Source organism: Pseudophryne corroboree, chromosome 1 (assembly GCF_028390025.1).
Source record: "Pseudophryne corroboree isolate aPseCor3 chromosome 1, aPseCor3.hap2, whole genome shotgun sequence".
Lineage (NCBI taxonomy): Eukaryota > Metazoa > Chordata > Amphibia > Anura > Myobatrachidae > Pseudophryne > Pseudophryne corroboree.
In genome coordinates, this window is record NC_086444.1 from 917768085 (window position 1) to 917788646 (window position 20562).

Below are 20562 nucleotides of genomic sequence, written 5' to 3' on the forward strand. Positions count from 1 at the left end.
CAGCAAGTACCATGTCTGTTCCAAGACTTACCGCGGCTGCGTTTGACGGCATGGCGGTTGAACGCCGGATCCTAAGGGAAAAAGGCATTCCGGAAGAGGTCATTCCTACCCTGGTCAAAGCAAGGAAGGAGGTGACCGCACAACATTATCACCACATGTGGCAAAAATATGTTGCGTGGTGTGAGGCCAGGAAGGCCCCACGAAGAAATTTCAACTCGGTCGATTCCTGCATTTCCTGCAAACAGGAGTGTCTATGGGCCTCAAATTGGGGTCCATTAAGGTTCAAATTTCGGCCCTGTCGATTTTCTTCCAGAAAGAATTGGCTTCAGTTCCTGAAGTCCAGAAGTTTGTCAAGGGAGTACTACATATACAACCCCCTTTTGTGCCTCCAGTGGCACTGTGGGATCTCAACGTAGTTCTGGGATTCCTCAAATCACATTAGTTTAAACCGCTCAAATCTGTGGATTTGAAATATTTCACATGGAAAGTGACCATGATGTTGGCCCTGGCCTCGGCCAGGCGAGTGTCAGAATTGGCGGCTTTGTCTCACAAAAGCCCATATCTGATTGTCCATTCGGACAGGGCAGAGCTGCGGACTCGTCCCCAGTTTCTCCCTAAGGTGGTGTCAGCGTTTCACCTGAACCAGCTTATTGTGGTACGTGCGGCTACTAGGGACTTGGAGGACTCCAAGTTGCTAGATGTTGTCAGGGCCCTGAAAATATAGGTTTCCAGGACGGCTGGAGTCAGGAAAACTGACTTGCTGTTATCCTGTATGCACCCAACAAACTGGGTGCTCTTGCTTCTAAGCAGACGATTGCTAGTTGGATGTGTAGTACAATTCAGCTTGCACATTCTGTGGCAGGCCTGCCACAGCCAAAATATGTAAATGACCATTCCACAAGGAAGGTGGGCTCATCTTGGGCGGCTGCCCGAGGGGTCTCGGCTTTACAACTTTGCCGAGCTGCTACTTGGTCAGGGGCACACCCTGGCTGAGGAGGACCTGGAGTTCTCTCACTCGGTGCTGCAGAGTCATCCGCACTCTCCCGCCCGTTTGGGAGCTTTGGTATAATCCCCATGGTCCTGACGGAGTCCCCAGCATCCACTTAGGACGTCAGAGAAAATAAGAATTTACTTACCGATAATTCTATTTCTCGTAGTCCGTAGTGGATGCTGGGCGCCCATCCCAAGTGCGGATTGTCTGCAATACTTGTACATAGTTATTGTTACAAAAATCGGGTTATTATTGTTGTGAGCCATCTTTTCAGAGGCTCCGCTGTTATCATGCTGTTAACTGGGTTCAGATCACAGGTTGTACAGTGTGATTGGTGTGGCTGGTATGAGTCTTACCCGGGATTCAAAATCCTTCCTTATTGTGTACGCTCGTCCGGGCACAGTATCCTAACTGAGGCTTGGAGGAGGGTCATAGGGGGAGGAGCCAGTGCACACCACCTGATCCTAAAGCTTTTACTTTTGTGCCCTGTCTCCTGCGGATCCGCTAATCCCCATGGTCCTGACGGAGTCCCCAGCATCCACTACGGACTACGAGAAATAGAATTATCGGTAAGTAAATTCTTATTTTCTCTAACGTCCTAGTGGATAACCCGTCGAACCCGTAGAACTTCACAAACGTGTTTGAACCAAACCAAGTAGCTGCCCGGCACAACTGTGAGGCCGAGACACCCCGGGCAGGCGCCCAGGAAGATCCCACTGACCTTGTGGAGTGGGCCTGGGTAGAACTCGGCAGCGGTAAAGCTGCCGAAAAATATACTTGTAGAATGGTCAACCAGAGCCAAAGAGCAATAGACTGCTTAGAAACAGGATGACCAATCTCTGTAGCATCATAAAGGACAAAAAGCGAGTCAGATTTCCTGTGACGAGCTGTCCTCTTTTCGCAAATTTTCAAAGCTCTCACAACGTCCAAGGACTTTGGAGCAATTGATGTGTCAGCCAGCACCGGAACCACTAATGGCTGATTCACATGAAAAGACAACACAGCCTTCTGCAAAAACTGCGGGCGAGTCCTGAGCTCCGCCCTATCCACATGAAATATCAAATATGGACTCTTACAGGATAAGGCCCCCAATTCTGACACACGTCTTGCAGAGGCTAATGCCAGCAACAAGACAGTTTTCCAAGTGAGATATTTCAAATCCACCGTTTAAGGGTTCAAACCAGTCCGACTGGAGAACAGTCAAGACCACCTTGAGATCCCAAGGAGCCGTGGGAGGCACGAAGGGTGGCTGAATATGAAGAACACCCTTTAGGAAAGTCTGTACTTCTGGCAACACAGCAAGTTGTTTCTGGAAAAAGATGGAGAGAGCCGAAATCTGGACCCTGATGGAGCCTAACCGTAGGCCCATGTCCACACCTGCTTGCAGGAAGAGTAGGAAATGACCCAGTCAAATCTCCTCAGGAGAATATTTTCTCACACCAAGACACATATCATTTCCATATACGGTGGTAATGTTTTGACGTAACCACCTTCCTGGCCTGGACCATAGTAGAAACAACCTTAGAGGGAAGACCTTTTCTGGCTAAAATTTCCCTTTCAACCTCCAAGCCGTCAAACGTAGCCGCTGTAAGTCTGATAGACGAACGGTCCTTGCTGAAGGAGGTCCTCGAGCAGCGGCAGAGGCCAAGGGTCCTCCAGAGACACCGCCAGGATATCTGCATACCAGGCTCGTCGAGGCCAATCTGGGGCAAACAGAATTGCCTGAACAATTTTGAGTCGTTTTAGAACTCAGCTAATGAGAGGGATTGGCGGAAACAGGTATTCCTTGCTCTGGAACAGTAACAACGGAGCTTCTTGTTGGGACGAGAAGCCATCAGGTCTATCTGTGGACAGCCCCACTGGAGAATCAGTAGTTGAAACACCAGAGGGTGAAGGCCCCATTCTCCTGGATGAAGGTCGTGCCTGCTGAGGAAGTCCGCTTCCCAAATGTCCACACCTGGAATGAAGATAGCCGAGATGGCTCTTGCGTTTGCCTCTGCCCAGAGGAGAATCCTGAACACCTCTCGCATTGCGGCCCTGCTTCTTGTTCCTCCCTGTCGATTTATGTACGCCACCACCGCGTTGTCCGACTGCACCTGGATGGCTTGATTTCGGAGAAGAGAGGAGGACTGCAGGAGAGCATTGTAACTTGCCCAGAGTTCCAGTACATTTATCGGGAGTGCAGATTCCTGGCTCGACCACTTCCCCTGGAATTGGGCCCCTTGGGTCACAGCCCCCCATCTTCGGAGGCTGGCATCCATTGTCAGCAGTATCCATGACTGGATAATGAAACTCCGACCCTCCACAAGGTGAGGGACCTGTAGCCACCATAACAGGGAAATCCGTGCTTTTGGCGAGAGAGTTACCATCTGGTGCATGTGTAGGGGAGACCCTGACCATTTGTTCAGCAGATCCAGCTGGAATGGACAGGCATGAAACCTGACATACTGGATGGCCTCGTATGAGGCTACCATCTTGCCCAGTAATCAAATGCAAATATGGATTGAAATCTTGCGGGATCTGAGCACTGAGCAGACCATAGCCTGTATAGTCAAGGCCTTGTCCAATGGAAGGAACACCTTCTGGGACACTGTGTTCAGTATCATCCCCAGGAACTGAAGTCTTTGTGATGGTTCCTGGTGAGATTTCTGGAAATTTAGGATCCACCCATGATCCGTAAGCAGGCGAGTCATCAGGTCGATGCTGTGAAACAGACGTTCCCTGGACATCTTTATCAGAAGATCATCCAAGTAGGGGACTATGTTGACTCCCATTCTGCGCAATTGCAGCATCATCTCCGCCATTACTATCGTGAATACCCTCGGAGCTGTGGAGAGACCGAAAAATAATGCCTGAAACTAGAAGTGGTTGTCCAGGAGACCAAACCGAAGGCAAGCCTGATGGGGAGGCCATATGGGAATATGCAGGTAAGCATCCTTGACATCCAGGGATACTAGGAATTCCCCCTCCTCCAACTGCAAACCACCGCACACAGTGCTTCCATCTTGAATTTGAACACACGTAGGTATGGGTTCAGGGATTTGAGGTTCAAGATGGGGCCAACTGTCACGCGGAGGGCTTCGTGGATGAGGATTCGGAGGCCTGGTCCAGAGATCCAGCGGCCGCTGGCTTACGGGACTTACAGCGAGATCCTCTAGCAACATTGAAGGCACCTCTGGCTCTGCCTCTGGCCGCATGAAAAGGACTGCAGAGAGGGCCCAGGGTAGGGACGTCTAGCGGGAGGTGCAGCAGACGGCAGATAGGTAGACTTACCCGCCATTGCCTGAGAGACCCACTTGTTCAGCTCCACTTCAAACAAGGCATCCCTTGTAAAAGGAAGATTTTCTACACCCTTTTTGGAATCAGCATCCACTGACCATTGTCGCAGCCACAGAGCCCTGCGGGCCGAGACCGCCATAGCCGTGGTACGGCCACTGATGAGACATAATTCCTTAACGGCTTCACTCATAAAGTTAGCAGCATCCTGTATATGTTGCAGTAGGGTAATGATCTTCCCCTGGGGCAGGGAGTCAAACCCACTCACTATATTTTCAGACCATTTTACCATGGCCCTAGAAATCCAGCCACAAGCAATAGTGGGCCGTTGAACTACACCCACTGCAGTATAAATTAATTTGAGTGTAGTCTCAATTTTGTGGTCATCTGGGTCTTTCAGGGAGATAGCCCCAGGTACAGGCAGTACAATTTCTCTGACGTCCTAGTGGATGCTGGGGACTCCGTCAGGACCATGGGGAATAGCGGCTCCGCAGGAGACAGGGCACAAAATTTAAAAGTTTGACCACTAGGTGGTGTGTACTGGCTCCTCCCCCTATGACCCTCCTCCAAGCCTCAGTTAGGTTTTTGTGCCCGTCCGAGCAGGGTGCAATCTAGGTGGCTCTCATAAAGAGCTGCTTAGAGTAAAAGTTTTGATAGTTTTATTATTTTCAGTGAGTCCTGCTGGCAACAGGCTCACTGCAACGAGGGACCTAGGGGAGAAGAAGTGAACTCACCTGCGTGCAGGATGGATTTGCTTCTTAGGCTACTGGACACTAGCTCCAGAGGGACGAAATAAGAAGAGGTCCAGAAACCGGCGGCTGAAGGCTTTTCAGTCTTCATGAGGTAGCGCACAGCACTGCAGCTGTGCGCCATTGCGCTCAGGCACACTTCACACCGGCGGTCACTGAGGGTGCAGGGCGCTGGGGGGGGCGCCCTGGGCAGCAATGTTAATACCTTTCTGGCTAAAAAGAATACATCACATATAGTCCATGAGGCTATATGGATGTATTTCACCCCTGCCAGGTCTCAGAAAAACCGGGAGAAGAGCCCGCCGGAATAGGGGGCGGGGCCTATCTCCTCAGCACACAGCGCCATTTTCCTACACAGCTCCGCTGCTAGGAAGGCTCCCAGGCTCTCCCCTGCACTGCACTACAGAAACAGGGTAAAAAACAGAGAGGGTGGGCATTTTTTGGCGATATTATATATATTTAAGCAGCTATAAGGAAACAACACTTATATAAGGTTGTTCCTATATAATTATAGCGCTTTGGTGTGTGCTGGCAAACTCTCCCTCTGTCTCCCCAAAGGGCTAGTGGGGTCCTGTCTTCTATCAGAGCATTCCCTGTGTGTCTGCTGTGTGTCGGTACGTGTGTGTCGACATGTATGAGGACGATGTTGGTGTGGAGGCGGAGCAATTGCCGGTAATGGTGATGTCACCCCCTAGGGAGTCGACACCGGAATGGATGGCTTTGTTTATGGAATTACGTGATAATGTCAGCACGCTGCAAAAGTCGGTTGACGACATGAGACGACCGGCAAACCAGTTAGTACCTGTACAGGCGTCTCAAACACCGTCAGGGGCTGTAAAACGCCCTTTGCCTCAGTCGGTCGACACAGACCCAGACACGGACACCGAATCTAGTGTCGACGGTGAAGAAACGAACGTATTTTCCAGTAGGGCCACACGTTATATGATCACGGCAATGAAGGAGGCTTTGCATATCTCTGATACTGCAAGTACCACAAAAAGGGGTATTATGTGGGGTCTGAAAAAACTACCTGTAGTTTTTCCTGAATCAGAGGAATTGAATGACGTGTGTGATGAAGCGTGGGTTACCCCTGATAAAAAACTGCTAATTTCAAAGAAGTTATTGGCGTTATACCCTTTCCCGCCAGAGGTTAGGGCGCGCTGGGAAACACCCCCTAGGGTGGACAAGGCGCTCACACGTTTATCCAAACAAGTGGCGTTACCGTCTCCTGATACGGCCGCCCTCAAGGATCCAGCTGATAGGAGGCTGGAAAATACTCTAAAAAGTATATACACACATACTGGTGTTATACTGCGACCAGCAATCGCCTCAGCCTGGATGTGCAGTGCTGGGGTGGCTTGGTCGGATTCCCTGACTGAAAATATTGATACCCTGGATAGGGACAGTATTTTATTGACTATAGAGCAATTAAAGGATGCATTCCTTTATATGTGAGATGCACAGAGGGATATCTGCACTCTGGCATCAAGAGTAAGTGCGATGTCCATATCTGCCAGAAGAAGTCTATGGACACGACAGTGGTCAGGCGATGCGGATTCCAAACGGCATATGGAAGTATTGCCGTATAAGGGGGAGGAATTATTTGGGGTCGGTCTATCGGATTTGGTAGCCACGGCAACAGCCGGGAAGTCCACCTTTTTACCTCAAGTCCCCTCCCAGCAGAAAAAGACGCAGTCTTTTCAGCCGCAGTCCTTTCGTTCCTATAAGAACAAGCGAGCAAAAGGACATTCATATTTGCCCCGAGGCAAAGGAAAGGGTAAGAGACTGCAGCAAGCAGCCTCTTCCCAGGAGCAGAAGTCCTCCCCGGCTTCTGCAAAGGCCTCAGCATGACGCTGGGACCTTACAAGCGGACTCAGGGGCGGTGGGGGGTCGCCTCAAGAATTTCATCGCACAGTGGGCTCACTCGCAGGTGGACCCCTGGATCCTGCAGGTAGTATCTCAGGGTTACAGGTTGGAATTCGAGAAGTCTCCCCCTCGCCGGTTCCTAAAATCTACTTTGCCAACGTCTCCCTCAGACAGGGCGACGGTATTGGAAGCCATTCACAAGCTGTATTCTCAGCAGGTGATAATCAAGGTACCCCTTCTACAACAGGGAAAGGGGTATTACTCCACGCTATTTGTGGTACCGAAGCCGGACGGCTCGGTAAGACCTATTCTAAATCTGAAATCTCTGAACCTGTACATACAAAAATTCAAGTTCAAGATGGAGTCACTCAGAGCAGTGATAGCGAATCTGGAAGAAGGGGATTTTATGGTGTCCTTGGACATCAAGGATGCTTACCTTCATGTCCCAATTTGCCCTTCACACCAAGGGTACCTCAGGTTCGTGGTACAAAACTGTCATTATCAGTTTCAGACGCTGCCGTTTGGATTGTCCACGGCACCCAGGGTCTTTACCAAGGTAATGGCCGAAATGATGATCCTTCTTCGAAGAGAAGGCGTATTAATTATCCCTTACTTGGACGATCTCCTGATAAGGGCAAGATCCAGAGAACAGCTGGAGGTCGGAGTAGCACTAACTCAAGTAGTGCTCCAACAGCACGGGTGGATTCTGAATTTTCCAAAATCCCAACTGATCCCGACGACACGTCTGCTGTTCCTAGGGATGATTCTGGACACTGTTCAGAAAAAGGTATTTCTTCCGGAGGAGAAAGCCAGGGAGTTATCCGAACTCGTCAGGAACCTCCTAAAACCAGGGACAGTGTCTGTGCATCAATGCACAAGAGTCCTGGGAAAAATGGTGGCTTCTTACGAAGCGATTCCATTCGGCAGATTCCATGCACGAATTTTTCAGTGGGATCTGCTAGACAAATGGTCCGGATCGCATCTGCAGATGCATCAGCGGATAAAATTGTCGACAAGGACAAGGGTCTCTCTGCTATGGTGGTTGCAGAGTGCTCATCTGTTAGAGGGCCGCAGATTCGGCATACAGAACTGGGTCCTAGTGACCACGGATGCCAGCCTGAGAGGCTGGGGAGCGGTCACACAAGGAAGAAACTTCCAGGGCGTGTGGTCAAGCCTGGAAACGTCTCTTCACATAAATATACTGGAACTAAGAGCAATCTACAATGCTCTAAGCCTGGCAAAACCTCTGCTTCAGGGTCAGCCGGTGTTGATCCAGTCGGACAACATCACGGCAGTCGCCCACGTAAACAGACAGGGCGGCACAAGAAGCAGGAGGGCAATGGCAGAAGCTGCAAGGATTCTTCGCTGGGCGGAAAATCATGTGATAGCACTGTCAGCAGTGTTCATCCCGGGAGTGGACAACTGGGAAGCAGACTTCCTCAGCAGACACGATCTTCACCCGGGAGAGTGGGGACTTCATCCAGAAGTCTTCCACATGATTGTAGTCCATTGGGAAAGACCAATGGTAGACATGATGGCGTCCCGCCTCAACAAAAAACTGGACAGGTATTGCGCCAGGTCAAGAGACCCTCAGGCAATAGCTGTGGACGCTCTGGTAACACCATGGGTGTACCAGTCAGTGTATGTGTTCCCTCCTCTGCCTCTCATACCCAAGGTACTGAGAATTATACGGCAAAGGGGAGTAAGAACGATACTAGTGGCTCCGGACTGGCCAAGAAGGACTTGGTACCCGGAACTTCAGGAGATGCTCACGGAAGATCCGTGGCCTCTACCTCTAAGAAGGGATCTGCTTCAGCAGGGACCGTGTCTATTCCAAGACTTACCGCGGCTGCGTTTGACGGCATGGCGGTTGAACGCCGGATCCTAAGGGAAAAAGGCATTCCGGAAGAGGTCATCCCTACCCTGGTCAAAGCCAGGAAGGAGGTGACTGCACAACATTATCACCACATTTGGAGAAAATATGTTGCATGGTGTGAGGCCAGGAAGGCCCCGACAGAGGAATTTCAACTGGGTCGATTCCTACATTTCCTGCAAACAGGATTATCTATGGGCCTCAAATTAGGGTCCATTAAGGTTCAAATTTCGGCCCTGTCGATTTTCTTCCAGAAAGAATTGGCTTCAGTTCCTGAAGTCCAGACTTTTGTAAAAGGAGTACTACATATACAGCCCCCGGTTGTGCCCCCAGTGGCACCGTGGGATCTCAATGTAGTTTTGGATTTTCTCAAATCCCATTGGTTTGAGCCACTCAAATCGGTAGATTTTAAATATCTTACATGGAAAGTAACCATGCTACTGGCCCTGGCTTCAGCCAGGAGAGTGTCGGAATTGGCGGCTTTATCGTATAAAAGCCCATATCTGATTTTCCATTCGGACAGGGCAGAATTGAGGACGCGTCCTCATTTTCTGCCTAAGGTGGTATCAGCGTTTCACCTGAACCAGCCTATTGTGGTGCCTGCGGCTACTAGCGATTTGGAGGATTCCAGGTTGCTGGACGTTGTCAGAGCATTGAAAATCTGTCAATGCCCACTCCACAAGGAAGGTGGGCTCATCTTGGGCGGCTGCCCGAGGGGTCTCGGCATTACAACTCTGCCGAGCAGCTACGTGGTCAGGGGAGAACACGTTTGTAAAATTCTACAAATTTGATACCCTGGCTAAGGAGGACCTGGAGTTCTCTCATTCGGTGCTGCAGAGTCATCCGCACTCTCCCGCCCGTTTGGGAGCTTTGGTATAATCCCCATGGTCCTGACGGAGTCCCCAGCATCCACTAGGACGTCAGAGAAAATAAGAATTTACTCACCGGTAATTCTATTTCTCGTAGTCCGTAGTGGATGCTGGGCGCCCATCCCAAGTGCGGATTGTCTGCAATACTTGTACATAGTTATTGTTACAAAAAAATCGGGTTGTTTATTGTTGTGAGCCATCTTTTCAGAGGCTCCTACGTTATCATACTGTTAACTGGGTTCAGATCACAAGTTGTACGGTGTGATTGGTGTGGCTGGTATGAGTCTTACCCGGGATTCAAAATCCTTCCTTATTGTGTACGCTCGTCCGGGCACAGTATCCTAACTGAGGCTTGGAGGAGGGTCATAGGGGGAGGAGCCAGTACACACCACCTAGTGGTCAAACTTTTAAATTTTGTGCCCTGTCTCCTGCGGAGCCGCTATTCCCCATGGTCCTGACGGAGTCCCCAGCATCCACTACGGACTACGAGAAATAGAATTACCGGTGAGTAAATTCTTATTTTTATGTGACAGCCTGGACACTGAAGTATCCACTAACGGGGGATTTTCCCAAACTTTCCTGTCCTCTGCAGGAAAGGGAAAAGAACTCAGTAACCGTTTAGGGGTAATGAATTTCTTGTCAAGGTTTAGCCACGCCTCCTAAGACAGGGAGTTTAGCTCCTTTGAAACAGGAAAGGTGACAGATGATTTTGGCTTTACATTAAAATACAATTCCTCTTCCAACTCTTCCTCCTTATCATGTATGTTGAGGACCTCCCTAATAGCATAAATTAGGGCCTCAACTCCCGGGGGCAGAGAATTATCCTTGTCCACCTCCGGTTCTACCTCATCCAACTTCAGCAAGTCAGTCTCAGAATCAGACTGGAGTTCTTGTGGAAGCGTGCGTTTATGAGAGACCACCAGAGGGGGCTGAGGAGCCTATCTGTCGTCAGTAGCCTTAACTAGGAAATTGTCCATAGACTGTTTCAGGGTCTGCCTTTCATGCTTAGCAGTAGCTAACTCAGTATTAATATTAGTAATCATTGTTTTGAATGATTCTAACCATTCAGGTTCCTGCATAGCACTGCCCTGTTAAGGCAGAGAACACTGGGTACACAGTAAAGATCCCTGTGAGGAAGGTGTAAACTTAGTGTTACATGAGGGACACACAGACTTTTCCCCAGACATTCTTACAGCAGAAAACACAGAGTTAATAAGCAACAAAGGGTAATAACAGCACAGTTAGTGTACATACACAGCAACCCCAGACAGCCCTGTATGGAGTGACACAGAGAGGATTGGGACTAGCACACAATACCACAGTCCAAAGCAAAGCTCCGCTGGGTATGTTATCTGTTTGCTATGTGCACAGCGGTGTAACCGCTGTATATATGCTCCCCCCTTCCTATCAGACCCCATGGTACCAGTACAAATGGTGGTTCAGTGGCCTCTGTGGAGGAGCTGCGTCAGCGTGCAGCCTGTAGTCAGCAGCAGCAGCAGGAAATGGCACCTTCCAGCCTCTGGTCCCGGTCTCCGGGAAGCCCCACCCCCTCAATGGCGCGCGGTCCCTAGAAGATTATACTGGCTTTTTACTATGTAAACTGTGTAAAAACAGAGAATAATAAACCCCCTGTTATCATGAGCCAGTGTGGGTTCGCTGCAGGCACCGAGGACCGTGACCGCCGCACCCTTATGCCGCCATTGTCACCGGGGACACACTAACAGGGACCCCAGTGTAAACACTCACCGCAACGCGTCTATTCTTCAGCATCTGTCAGGGGTGCTGCCAGCGTGGGCTCACACTCTAGGAATGTGAGAAACAGCCCCTCAGGATCTTAGTCCCCTGTCAGCGGGGATACGAACCATTAACTCTATATTACGTTGGTTCGCCCCCCCCCCCCCCCCCCAAGTCCCATGACGCAGGCAGACTGGTTGCCAACCAGTGCTGCCTGAAATAAAAAAACTCTCTGGAATTCCAGAGAATGCACCCGGCCCCTTGGGCACATTTTTCTAAACTGAGTCTGCTAGGAGGGGCATAGAGAGGAAGAGCCAGCACACACTAATTATTTCTTAAAGTAGAAGGCTCCAATGGTTCCGATCGATACCCCACGGTACTAAAGTACATTCCCCAGTATCCACTAGCACATTAGAGAAAAGGAATTTTGTGTGTGTGTGTTTGCACCCTAGAAACTCAGTGTTTGCCCTTGGACAGTGTTATGCATCAGACATCAGGGAATTGGTATAGCTGTAATGACAGCCAGTCAGGAAACGGTTATTATTTAAAGATTATATGTATTTTACAAAAAGTATTTGCCTAGACCACTGAGATACCTAAAAATATGGATGTATGAAATATGAGTGTATGAAATAATGGGCCTAATTCTGACCTGATCGTAGATGTGCTAAATTTAGCACATGTACGATCAGTCACACAGACACGCGGGGGGATGCCCAGCACAGGGCTAGTCCGCCCCGCATGTCAGGCCCGACCTCCCGCACAAGTACAAAAGCATCGCACAGCGGTGATGCTTTTGTACTTGAAGAGTAGCTCCCTACCAGCGCAGCTCCTGCGCGCTGGCAGTGAGCTACTCGTCACAGCGGCTGCGTGTGACGTCACACAGCCGCCACGGCCTGCCCCCCGCTCGGTCCGGGCACGCATGCGTTGCCCGGACTGTGCCCTAAAGCGGCGGCCAAACGCCACAGTCCTGCCCCCTCCCGCCCAGCGAACGCCTCTGCCTGTCAATCAGGCAGATGCGATCGTAGGGCTGAGATGCATGCGCAGTTCAGACCTGATCGGCTGCTGAGCGAAAACGCACAGCAACGATCATGTCTGAATTAGACCTAATGTGTGAGGAAAACAAGTTTCCATTCTCTCTCATTGGTGATTCTACATCACTTCTAGTGGTTGGTTAATATATTAATATATTTATTGACCAGTTTGCTAAACAGTTCAAATTCTTGTATACATTTTATACCTTTATCTATAAATAAGAACAATTAAATGCTACCTAAAATTAATCTGATCACTTACTGGGTCATGAGAAACAAACACGGACTGGCAAATCAGTGGAGCCTTCATATCATAAAAGTTCAACCAATGATCCACATCCTCATCTGTGTTAAGGGGACAGACAGAAAACTCGCGGGGCTGTTGAAGAATAAAAACAAAATGCAATATAGTATATAAAATAATCATCACTCCATTCTTAATGTCCTTCCTTTTTGCTAAATAACATTACAACTCTAAGCATTGAGAATGCTGACATGTGGATTTTAGTCTAAGACTATTGTTTTAGGTGGTCATTCCGAGTTGATCGCTCGCTAGCTGTTTTTAGCAGCCGTGCAATCGCTATGCCGCCTCTCACTGGGAGTGTATTTTAGCTTAGCAGAAGTGCGAACGAAAGGATCGTACAGCGGCTACAAAATTATTTTGTTCAGTTTCAGAGTAGCTTCAGACCTACTCAGCGCTTGCGATCACTTCAGACTGTTCAGTTCCTGTTTTGACATCACGAACACGCCCTGCGTTCACCCAGCCACACCTGCATTTTTCCTGCACGCCTGCGTTTTTCCGAACACTCCCTGAAAACGGTCAGTTGACACCCAGAAACGCCCACTTCATGTCAATCAGTCTGCGGCCAGCAGTGTGACTGAAAAGCTTCGCTAGACCTTGTGTGAAACTACATTGGCCGTTGTGAAAGTACGTCGCGCGTGAGCATTGCGCTGCATACGTATGAACAGAAGTGCCTTTTTTTGCATCATCGCTGCGCAGCGAACATTTTCAGCTAGCAATCAACTCTGAATGACCCCCTTAGTCCTAATAATTACTATGCTCCATTATTCTATTACAATTAGATGTTTACTAGTTAGTTGGCTGGTTTACTAGAAAATACTGGTACTTGTGCTGTCTATTAAGAAAAGGTAACTTCAACCATACTTAAAAATTCAGTTTTGGGTAAAGTCTATCTAGTTAAACATTAACTCTGAATACTACTTGCCTGTAGCCCAGCATTTATCATCATCACACAGACCGGTGCAGATACTGGGAATGATGTACCCCATGTCAGTTATAATTATTATTTTTTAACTTAAAGAATCCCAATCAACGGGAAAATGTATTTACCTCTAATTTCACTTCTGTTCCTACTGCTTAAATCCAGTGGCTACAATCCTACAAAAATGGATTGTTTTATTCCCTTCCAGGGTCACTCCACCTCTCTCTGATGACATCACCCTCTCCTTTGTCCCTCAAGCTGGCAGCCTCAGTAGCAAACTTGACTCCACTCTCTCACCACATTCAGGCAATCTCCCAGTCCAACCAATTACTCATTAGGAACATCCAGGAATCCTTAGCCGTGTTGCCACCAAAACTCTTGTTTACGTTCTCATCATTACCCACTTGGACTACTGTACCCTACCCATCTCTGTCCTCCCTCTCTTTCTCGCCTTTCTCCATAACAATCTATTTTTTATTTTTCTCTGACGTCCTAGTGGATGCTGGGTACTCCGTAAGGACCATGGGGAATAGACGGGCTCCGCAGGAGACTGGGCACTCTAAAAGAAAAATTAGGTACTATCTGGTGTGCACTGGCTCCTCCCTCTATGCCCCTCCTCCAGACCTCAGTTAGAATCTGTGCCCGGCTCGAGCTGGTTGCACACTAGGGGCTCTCCTGAGCTTCTAGCAAAGAAAGTATTTGTTAGGTTTTTTATTTTCAGTGAGATCTGCTGGCAACAGACTCACTGCTACGAGGGACTTAGGGGAGAGAAGCGAACCTACCTGCTTGCAGCTAGCTTGGGCTTCTAGGCTACTGGACACCATTAGCTCCAGAGGGATCGAACACAGGCCCAGCCTCGGTCGTCCGGAGCCGCGCCGCCGTCCCCCTTGCAGAGCCAGAAGCAAGAAGAACGTCCTGGAAATCGGCGGCTGAAGACTCCGGTCTTCATTAAGGTAGCGCACAGCACTACAGCTGTGCGCCATTGCTCCCTATACACACCACATACTCCGGTCACTGATGGGTGCAGGGCGCTGGGGGGCGCCCTGGGCTGCAATTAGAGTACCTTACATGGCGAACAGCACATAATATAGTCTAATAAACTATATATGTGCAAAAATCCCCCGCCATAATATAAATATAAAGAGCGGGATAAGCCCGCCGAGAAGGGGGCGGGGCTATCTCCCTCAGCACACTGGCGCCATTTCTTCTTCACAGCTCCGCTGGAAGACTGCTCCCCAGGCTCTCCCCTGCAGTTTCCAGGCTCAAAGGGTAAAAAAGAGAGGGGGGGCACTAAATTTAGGCGCAAAACTGTATGTAAAGCAGCTATAGGGAAAAATCACTTTGTGTTAGTGTAAATCCCTGATTATATAGCGCTGTGGTGTGTGCTGGCATACTCTCTCTCTGTCTCCCCAAAGGACTTGTGGGGTCCTGTCCTCAGTCAGAGCATTCCCTGTGTGTGTGCGGTGTGTCGGTACGGCTGTGTCGACATGTTTGATGAGGAGGCTTATGTGGAGGCGGAGCAGGTGCCGATAAGTGTGATGTCACCCCCTGCGGGGTCGACACCAGAGTGGATGGATATGTGGAAGGTATTAACCGACAGTGTCAACTCCTTACATAAAAGGCTGGATGACGTAACAGCCGTGGGACAGCCGGCTTCTCAGCCCGTGCCTGCCCAGGCGTCTCAAAGACCATCAGGGGCTCACAAACGCCCGCTACCTCAGATGTCGACACAGAGTCTGACTCCAGTCACGAGGATGAGACATATACACAATCCACAAGGGGCATCCGTTGCATGATTACGGCAATGAAAAATGTGTTACACATTTCTGACATTAACCCAGGTACCACTAAAAAGGGTATTATGTTTGGGGAGAAAAAGCAGCCAGTGTTTTTCCCCCCATCAGATGAGTTAAATGAAGTGTGTGAAGAAGCGTGGGGTTCCCCCGATAAGAAACTGGTAATTTCTAAAAAGTTACTGATGGCGTACCCTTTCCCGCCAGAGGATAGGTCACGTTGGGAGATATCTCCTAGGGTGGATAAGGCGCTCACACGCTTGTCAAAAAAGGTGGCACTGCCGTCTCAGGAAACGGCCGCCTTGAAGGAGCCTGCTGATAGAAAGCAGGAGGCTATCCTGAAGTCTGTATATACACACTCAGGTACTATACTGAGACCTGCAATTGCTTCAGCATGGATGTGTAGTGCTGCTGCAGCGTGGTCTGATACCCTGTCAGATAATATTGATACCCTCGACAGGGATACTATTTTGCTAACCATAGAGCATATTAAAGACGTCGTCTTATATATGAGGGATGCACAGAGGGATATTTGCCGGCTGGCATCTAGAATTAATGCAATGTCCATTTCTGCCAGGAGGGTATTATGGACCCGGCAGTGGACAGGTGATGCTAATTCTAAAAGGCACATGGAGGTTTTGCCTTATAAGGGTGAGGGATTGTTTGGGGATGGTCTCTCGGACCTCGTATCCACAGCAACAGCTGGGAAATCGACATTTTTACCTCAGGCTCCCTCACAACCTAAGAAAGCACCGTACTATCAGGTACAGTCCTTTCGGCCTCAGAAAGGCAAGCGGATCAAAGGTGCTTCCTTTCTGCCCAGAGGCAGGGGGAGAGGGAAAAAGCTGCACCAGACAGCCAGTTCCCAGGAACAAAAATCCTCCCCTGCTTCTAAGTCCACCGCATGACGCTGGGGCTCCACAGACGGAGCTAGGTGCGGTGGGGGCGCGTCTCCGGAACTTCAGCGACCAGTGGGTTCGCTCACAGGTGGATCTCTGGGTTCTACAAGTGGTATCTCAGGTATACAAGCTGGAATTCGAGGCGTCTCCCCTCGCCGTTACCTCAAATCTGCCTTGCCAGCTACTCCCCAGGACTGGGAGGTAGTACTGGCGGCAATTCACAAGCTGTACCTCCAGCAGGTGAAAATAAAAGTTCCCCTCCTTCAACAGGGACGGGGTTACTATTCCACAATGTTTGTGGTACCGAAACCAGACGGTTCGGTGAGACCCATTCTAAAATTGAAATCCTTGAACACTTATATAAGGAAGTTCAAGTTCAAAATGGAATCGCTCAGGGCGGTTATTGCAAGCCTGGAAGAGGGGGATTACATGGTATCACTGGACATCATGGATGCTTACCTACATGTCCCCATTTACCCACCTCACCAGGAGTACCTCAAGGTTGTGGTACAGAACTGACATTACCAATTCCAGACGTTGCCGTTTGGTCTGTCCACGGCACCGAGGGTGTATTCCAAGGTAATGGCCAAAATGATGATACTCCTTCGAAAGAAGGGAGTTATAATTATCCCGTACTTGGACGATCTCCTTATAAAGGCAAGGTCCAAGGAGCAGTCGTTGATCGGAGTAGCACTATCTCAGGAAGTGCTACAACAGCACGGCTGGATTCTGAATATCCCAAAGTCGCAGCTGGTTCCTACGACGCGTCTGCTGATATTGGGCATGTTTCTGGACACAGAACAGAAGAAGGTGTTTCTCCCGGAGGAGGAGGCCAAGGAGTTGTCATCTCTGGTCAGAGACCTCCTGAAACCAAAACAGGTGTCGGTGCATCATTGCACGCGAGTCCTGGGAAAGATGGTAGCTTCTTACGAAGCAATTCCCGTGCAAGGAACTTTCAGTGGGACCTGTTAGACAAGTGAGGATCGCATCTTCAGATGCATCGGCTGATCACCCTGTCCCCGAGGGCCAGGGTGTGTCTGCTGTGGTTGCTGCAGAGTGCTCATCTTCTCGAGGGCCGCAGATTCGGCATTCAGGACTGGGTCCTGGTGACCACGGATGCAAGCCTCCGAGGTTGGGGAGCAGTCACTCAGGGAAGAAATTTCCGAGGACAATGGTCGAGTCAGGAGACTTCCCTACACATAAATATTCTGGACCTAAGGGCCATTTACAATGCCCTAAGGCAAGCAGAACCCCTGCTTCAAAACCAGCCGGTGCTGATTCAGTCAGACAACATCACGGCTGTCGCCCATATAAACCGACAAGGCGGCACAAGAAGCAGGATGGCGTTGGCAGAAGCCACAAGGATTCTCCGATGGGCGGAGTATCACGTGCTAACACTGTCAGCAGTGTTCATTCCGGGTGTGGAAAACTAGGAAGCAGACTTCCTCAGCAGGCACGACCTCCACCCGGGAGAGTGGGGACTTTATCCAGAAGTCTTCACGCAGATTGTGAACCGTTGGGAACGGCCACAGGTGGACATGATGGCGTCCCGCCTCAACAAAAAGCTAAAAAAGTATTGCGCCAGGTCAAGAGATCCTCAGGCGATAGCTGTGGACGCACTAGTGACACCGTGGGTGTACCAGTAGGTGTATGTGTTCCCTCCTCTTCCTCTCATACCCAAGGTACTGAGGATAGTAAGTAAGAGAGGAGTAAGAACTATACTCGTAGTTCCGGATTGGCCAAGTAGAACTTGGTACCCAGAACTACAAGAAATGATCTCGGAGGACCCATGGCCTCTGTCTCTCAGACAGGACCTGTTACTGCAGGGGCCCTGTCTGTTCCAAGACTTACCGCGGCTGCGTTTGAAGGCTTGGCGGTTGAACGCCGGATCCTAACGGAAAAGGGCGTTCCAGATGAAGTGATTCCTACGCTGTTAAAGGCTTGGAAAGACGCTGCCTGAAGTTCAGACGTTGTTAAGGGAGTGCTGCATATTCAGCCCCCTTTTGTGCCTCCAGTGGCACCTTGGGATCTCAACGTAGTGTTGATTTTCCTAAAATCACATTGTTTTGAGCCACTTCAGAACGTGGAGTTGAAGTATCTCACGTGGAAAGTGGTCATATATATTTGGCCTTGGCTTCGGCTAGGCGTGTGTCAGAATTGGCGGCTTTGTCATGTGAAAGCCCTTATCTGATCTTCCATGGGACAGGGCAGAATTGAGGATTCGTCCCCAATTTCTCCCTAAGGTGGTATCAGCGTTTCATTTGAACCAACCTATTGTGGTGCCTGCGGCTACTCGGGACTTGGAGGCCTCCAAGTTGCTGGATGTAGTCCGGGCCCTGAAAATCTATGTTTCCAGGACGGCTAGAGTCAGAAATACTGACTCGCTGTTATCCTGCATGCACCCAACAAACTGGGTGCTCCTGCTTCTAAGCAGACTATTGCTCGCTGGATCTGTAGCGCGATTCAACTTGCACATTCTGCGGCTGGACTGCCGCATCCTAAATCAGTAAAAGCCCATTCCACGAGGAAGGGGGCTCTTCTTGGGCGGCTGCCCAAGGGGTCTCGGCATTACAACTTTGCCGAGCTGCTACCTGGTCGGGGTCAAACACGTTTGCAAAATTCTACAAGTTTGATACCCTGGCTGAGGAGGACCTTGAGTTTGCTCATGCGGTGCTGCAGAGTCATCCGCACTCTCCCGCCCGTTTGGGAGCTTTGGTATAATCCCCATGGTCCTTACGGAGTACCCAGCATCCACTAGGACGTCAGAGAAAATAAGAATTTACTCACCGGTAATTCTATTTCTCGTAGTCCGTAATGGATGCTGGGAGCCCGTCCCAAGTGCGGACTCTCTGCAATACTTGTATATAGTTAATGCTTAACTAAAGGGTTTTGTTATGAGCCATCTGTTAATGAGGCTCATTTGTTGTTCATACTGTTAACTGGGTATAGTTATCACAAGTTGTACGGTGTGATTGGTGTGGCTGGTATGAGTCTTACCCTGGATTCCAAATCCTTTCCTTGTAGTGTCAGCTCTTCCGGGCACAGTTTCCCTAACTGAGGTCTGGAGGAGGGGCATAGAGGGAGGAGCCAGTGCACACCAGATAGTACCTAATCTTTTCTTTAGAGTGCCCAGTCTCCTGCGGAGCCCGTTTATTCCCCATGGTCCTTACGGAGTACCCAGCATCCACTACGGACTACGAGAAATAGAATTACCGGTGAGTAAATTCTTATTTTTTTTACTGTTTTTATTGAAGCATCGCATGTAAAAAAGGTAAAAACACTGATACCTAGTAAATCAATATAATGTACAGAAGTAAATATCTGTCAAGTAGTCAACGGAGTAACAATTTTCAGTAGAAATGTAATTTTGACTGCATATTGGAACAGGTTACAATTTTACAAATAAAAAGATTATAACAAAACATATGGTGAAAAAACCTGGTGCTACGGGCAGGGCCGCCATCAGGGGGAGGACTGCCGAGACTGGAGTCCCAGGGCCGGACAAATAGGACGGCCTGCCAGGGCCAGAGTAACGGAGGGGAGACTGGGGCACACACTCAGGGTACGGATGCTGGAAGATCAGCAGTAGTCTGCCACAAAAGGTAAGCTCAGTTGGAGGCTCTGGGGGGAAGGGGGGCACTAGGACAGTATATTAATATGAAGGGGGCTCTGTGTGGCATACTTGGGGGGCAATATGTTGCATACTGGGGCAGGCACTAGGACAGAATATTAATACGGGAGCTGTGTGGCATACTGGGGGATCAATGTGGCAATATTAATATGGGGGACTCTGGCATTCTGGGGAGGCACTGAAACAATATTAATATGTTGGCTCTGTGTGGCATACTGGAGGGACATTGGAACAATATTATTATGGTTGCCCTTGTAGCATACTGGGGGGCACTCGGACATAATATGGGGGGCTCTGTGTGGCATACACCCCTTTCCCTCATTTTTCTCTCCAGTCTCACACTATTCCTCCTCTCTCTCCTGTCTCCCACTATTACTCCTTTCTCTCTCATCTCCTCCTATTCCTCCTCTTTCTGCTGCGGGGTATACTGGGCTCCACAAGGAATGGACAATGGGGTGTAGAGTAGGATCTTGATCCGAGGCACCAACAGGCTCAAAGCTTTGACTGTTCCCAGAATGCATAGCGCCGCCTCCTATATCGCCCCGCCTCCCTGCACAGGAGCTCAGTTTTGTAGTTTGTGGCTGCAGTAGTAGGCACTTAACAGAGGGGCTGCTCCAGGCAGCC

The 20562-nt window shown here is 49.5% G+C and overlaps 1 protein-coding gene across 4 annotated transcripts in view; it reads right to left on the reverse strand.

Moving 5' to 3' along the window:
- The window catches only part of C1H11orf54 (chromosome 1 C11orf54 homolog), a 188176-nt gene that overhangs the window by 20260 nt on the left and 147354 nt on the right, over positions 1 to 20562 (reverse strand). For all 4 annotated transcript variants that reach the window (XM_063920330.1, XM_063920332.1, XM_063920329.1 and 1 more), the window contains one exon: positions 12655 to 12771. In XM_063920330.1, coding sequence (XP_063776400.1) covers positions 12655 to 12771 — 117 coding nt within the window. The remainder of the gene's footprint in view (positions 1 to 12654; positions 12772 to 20562) is intronic.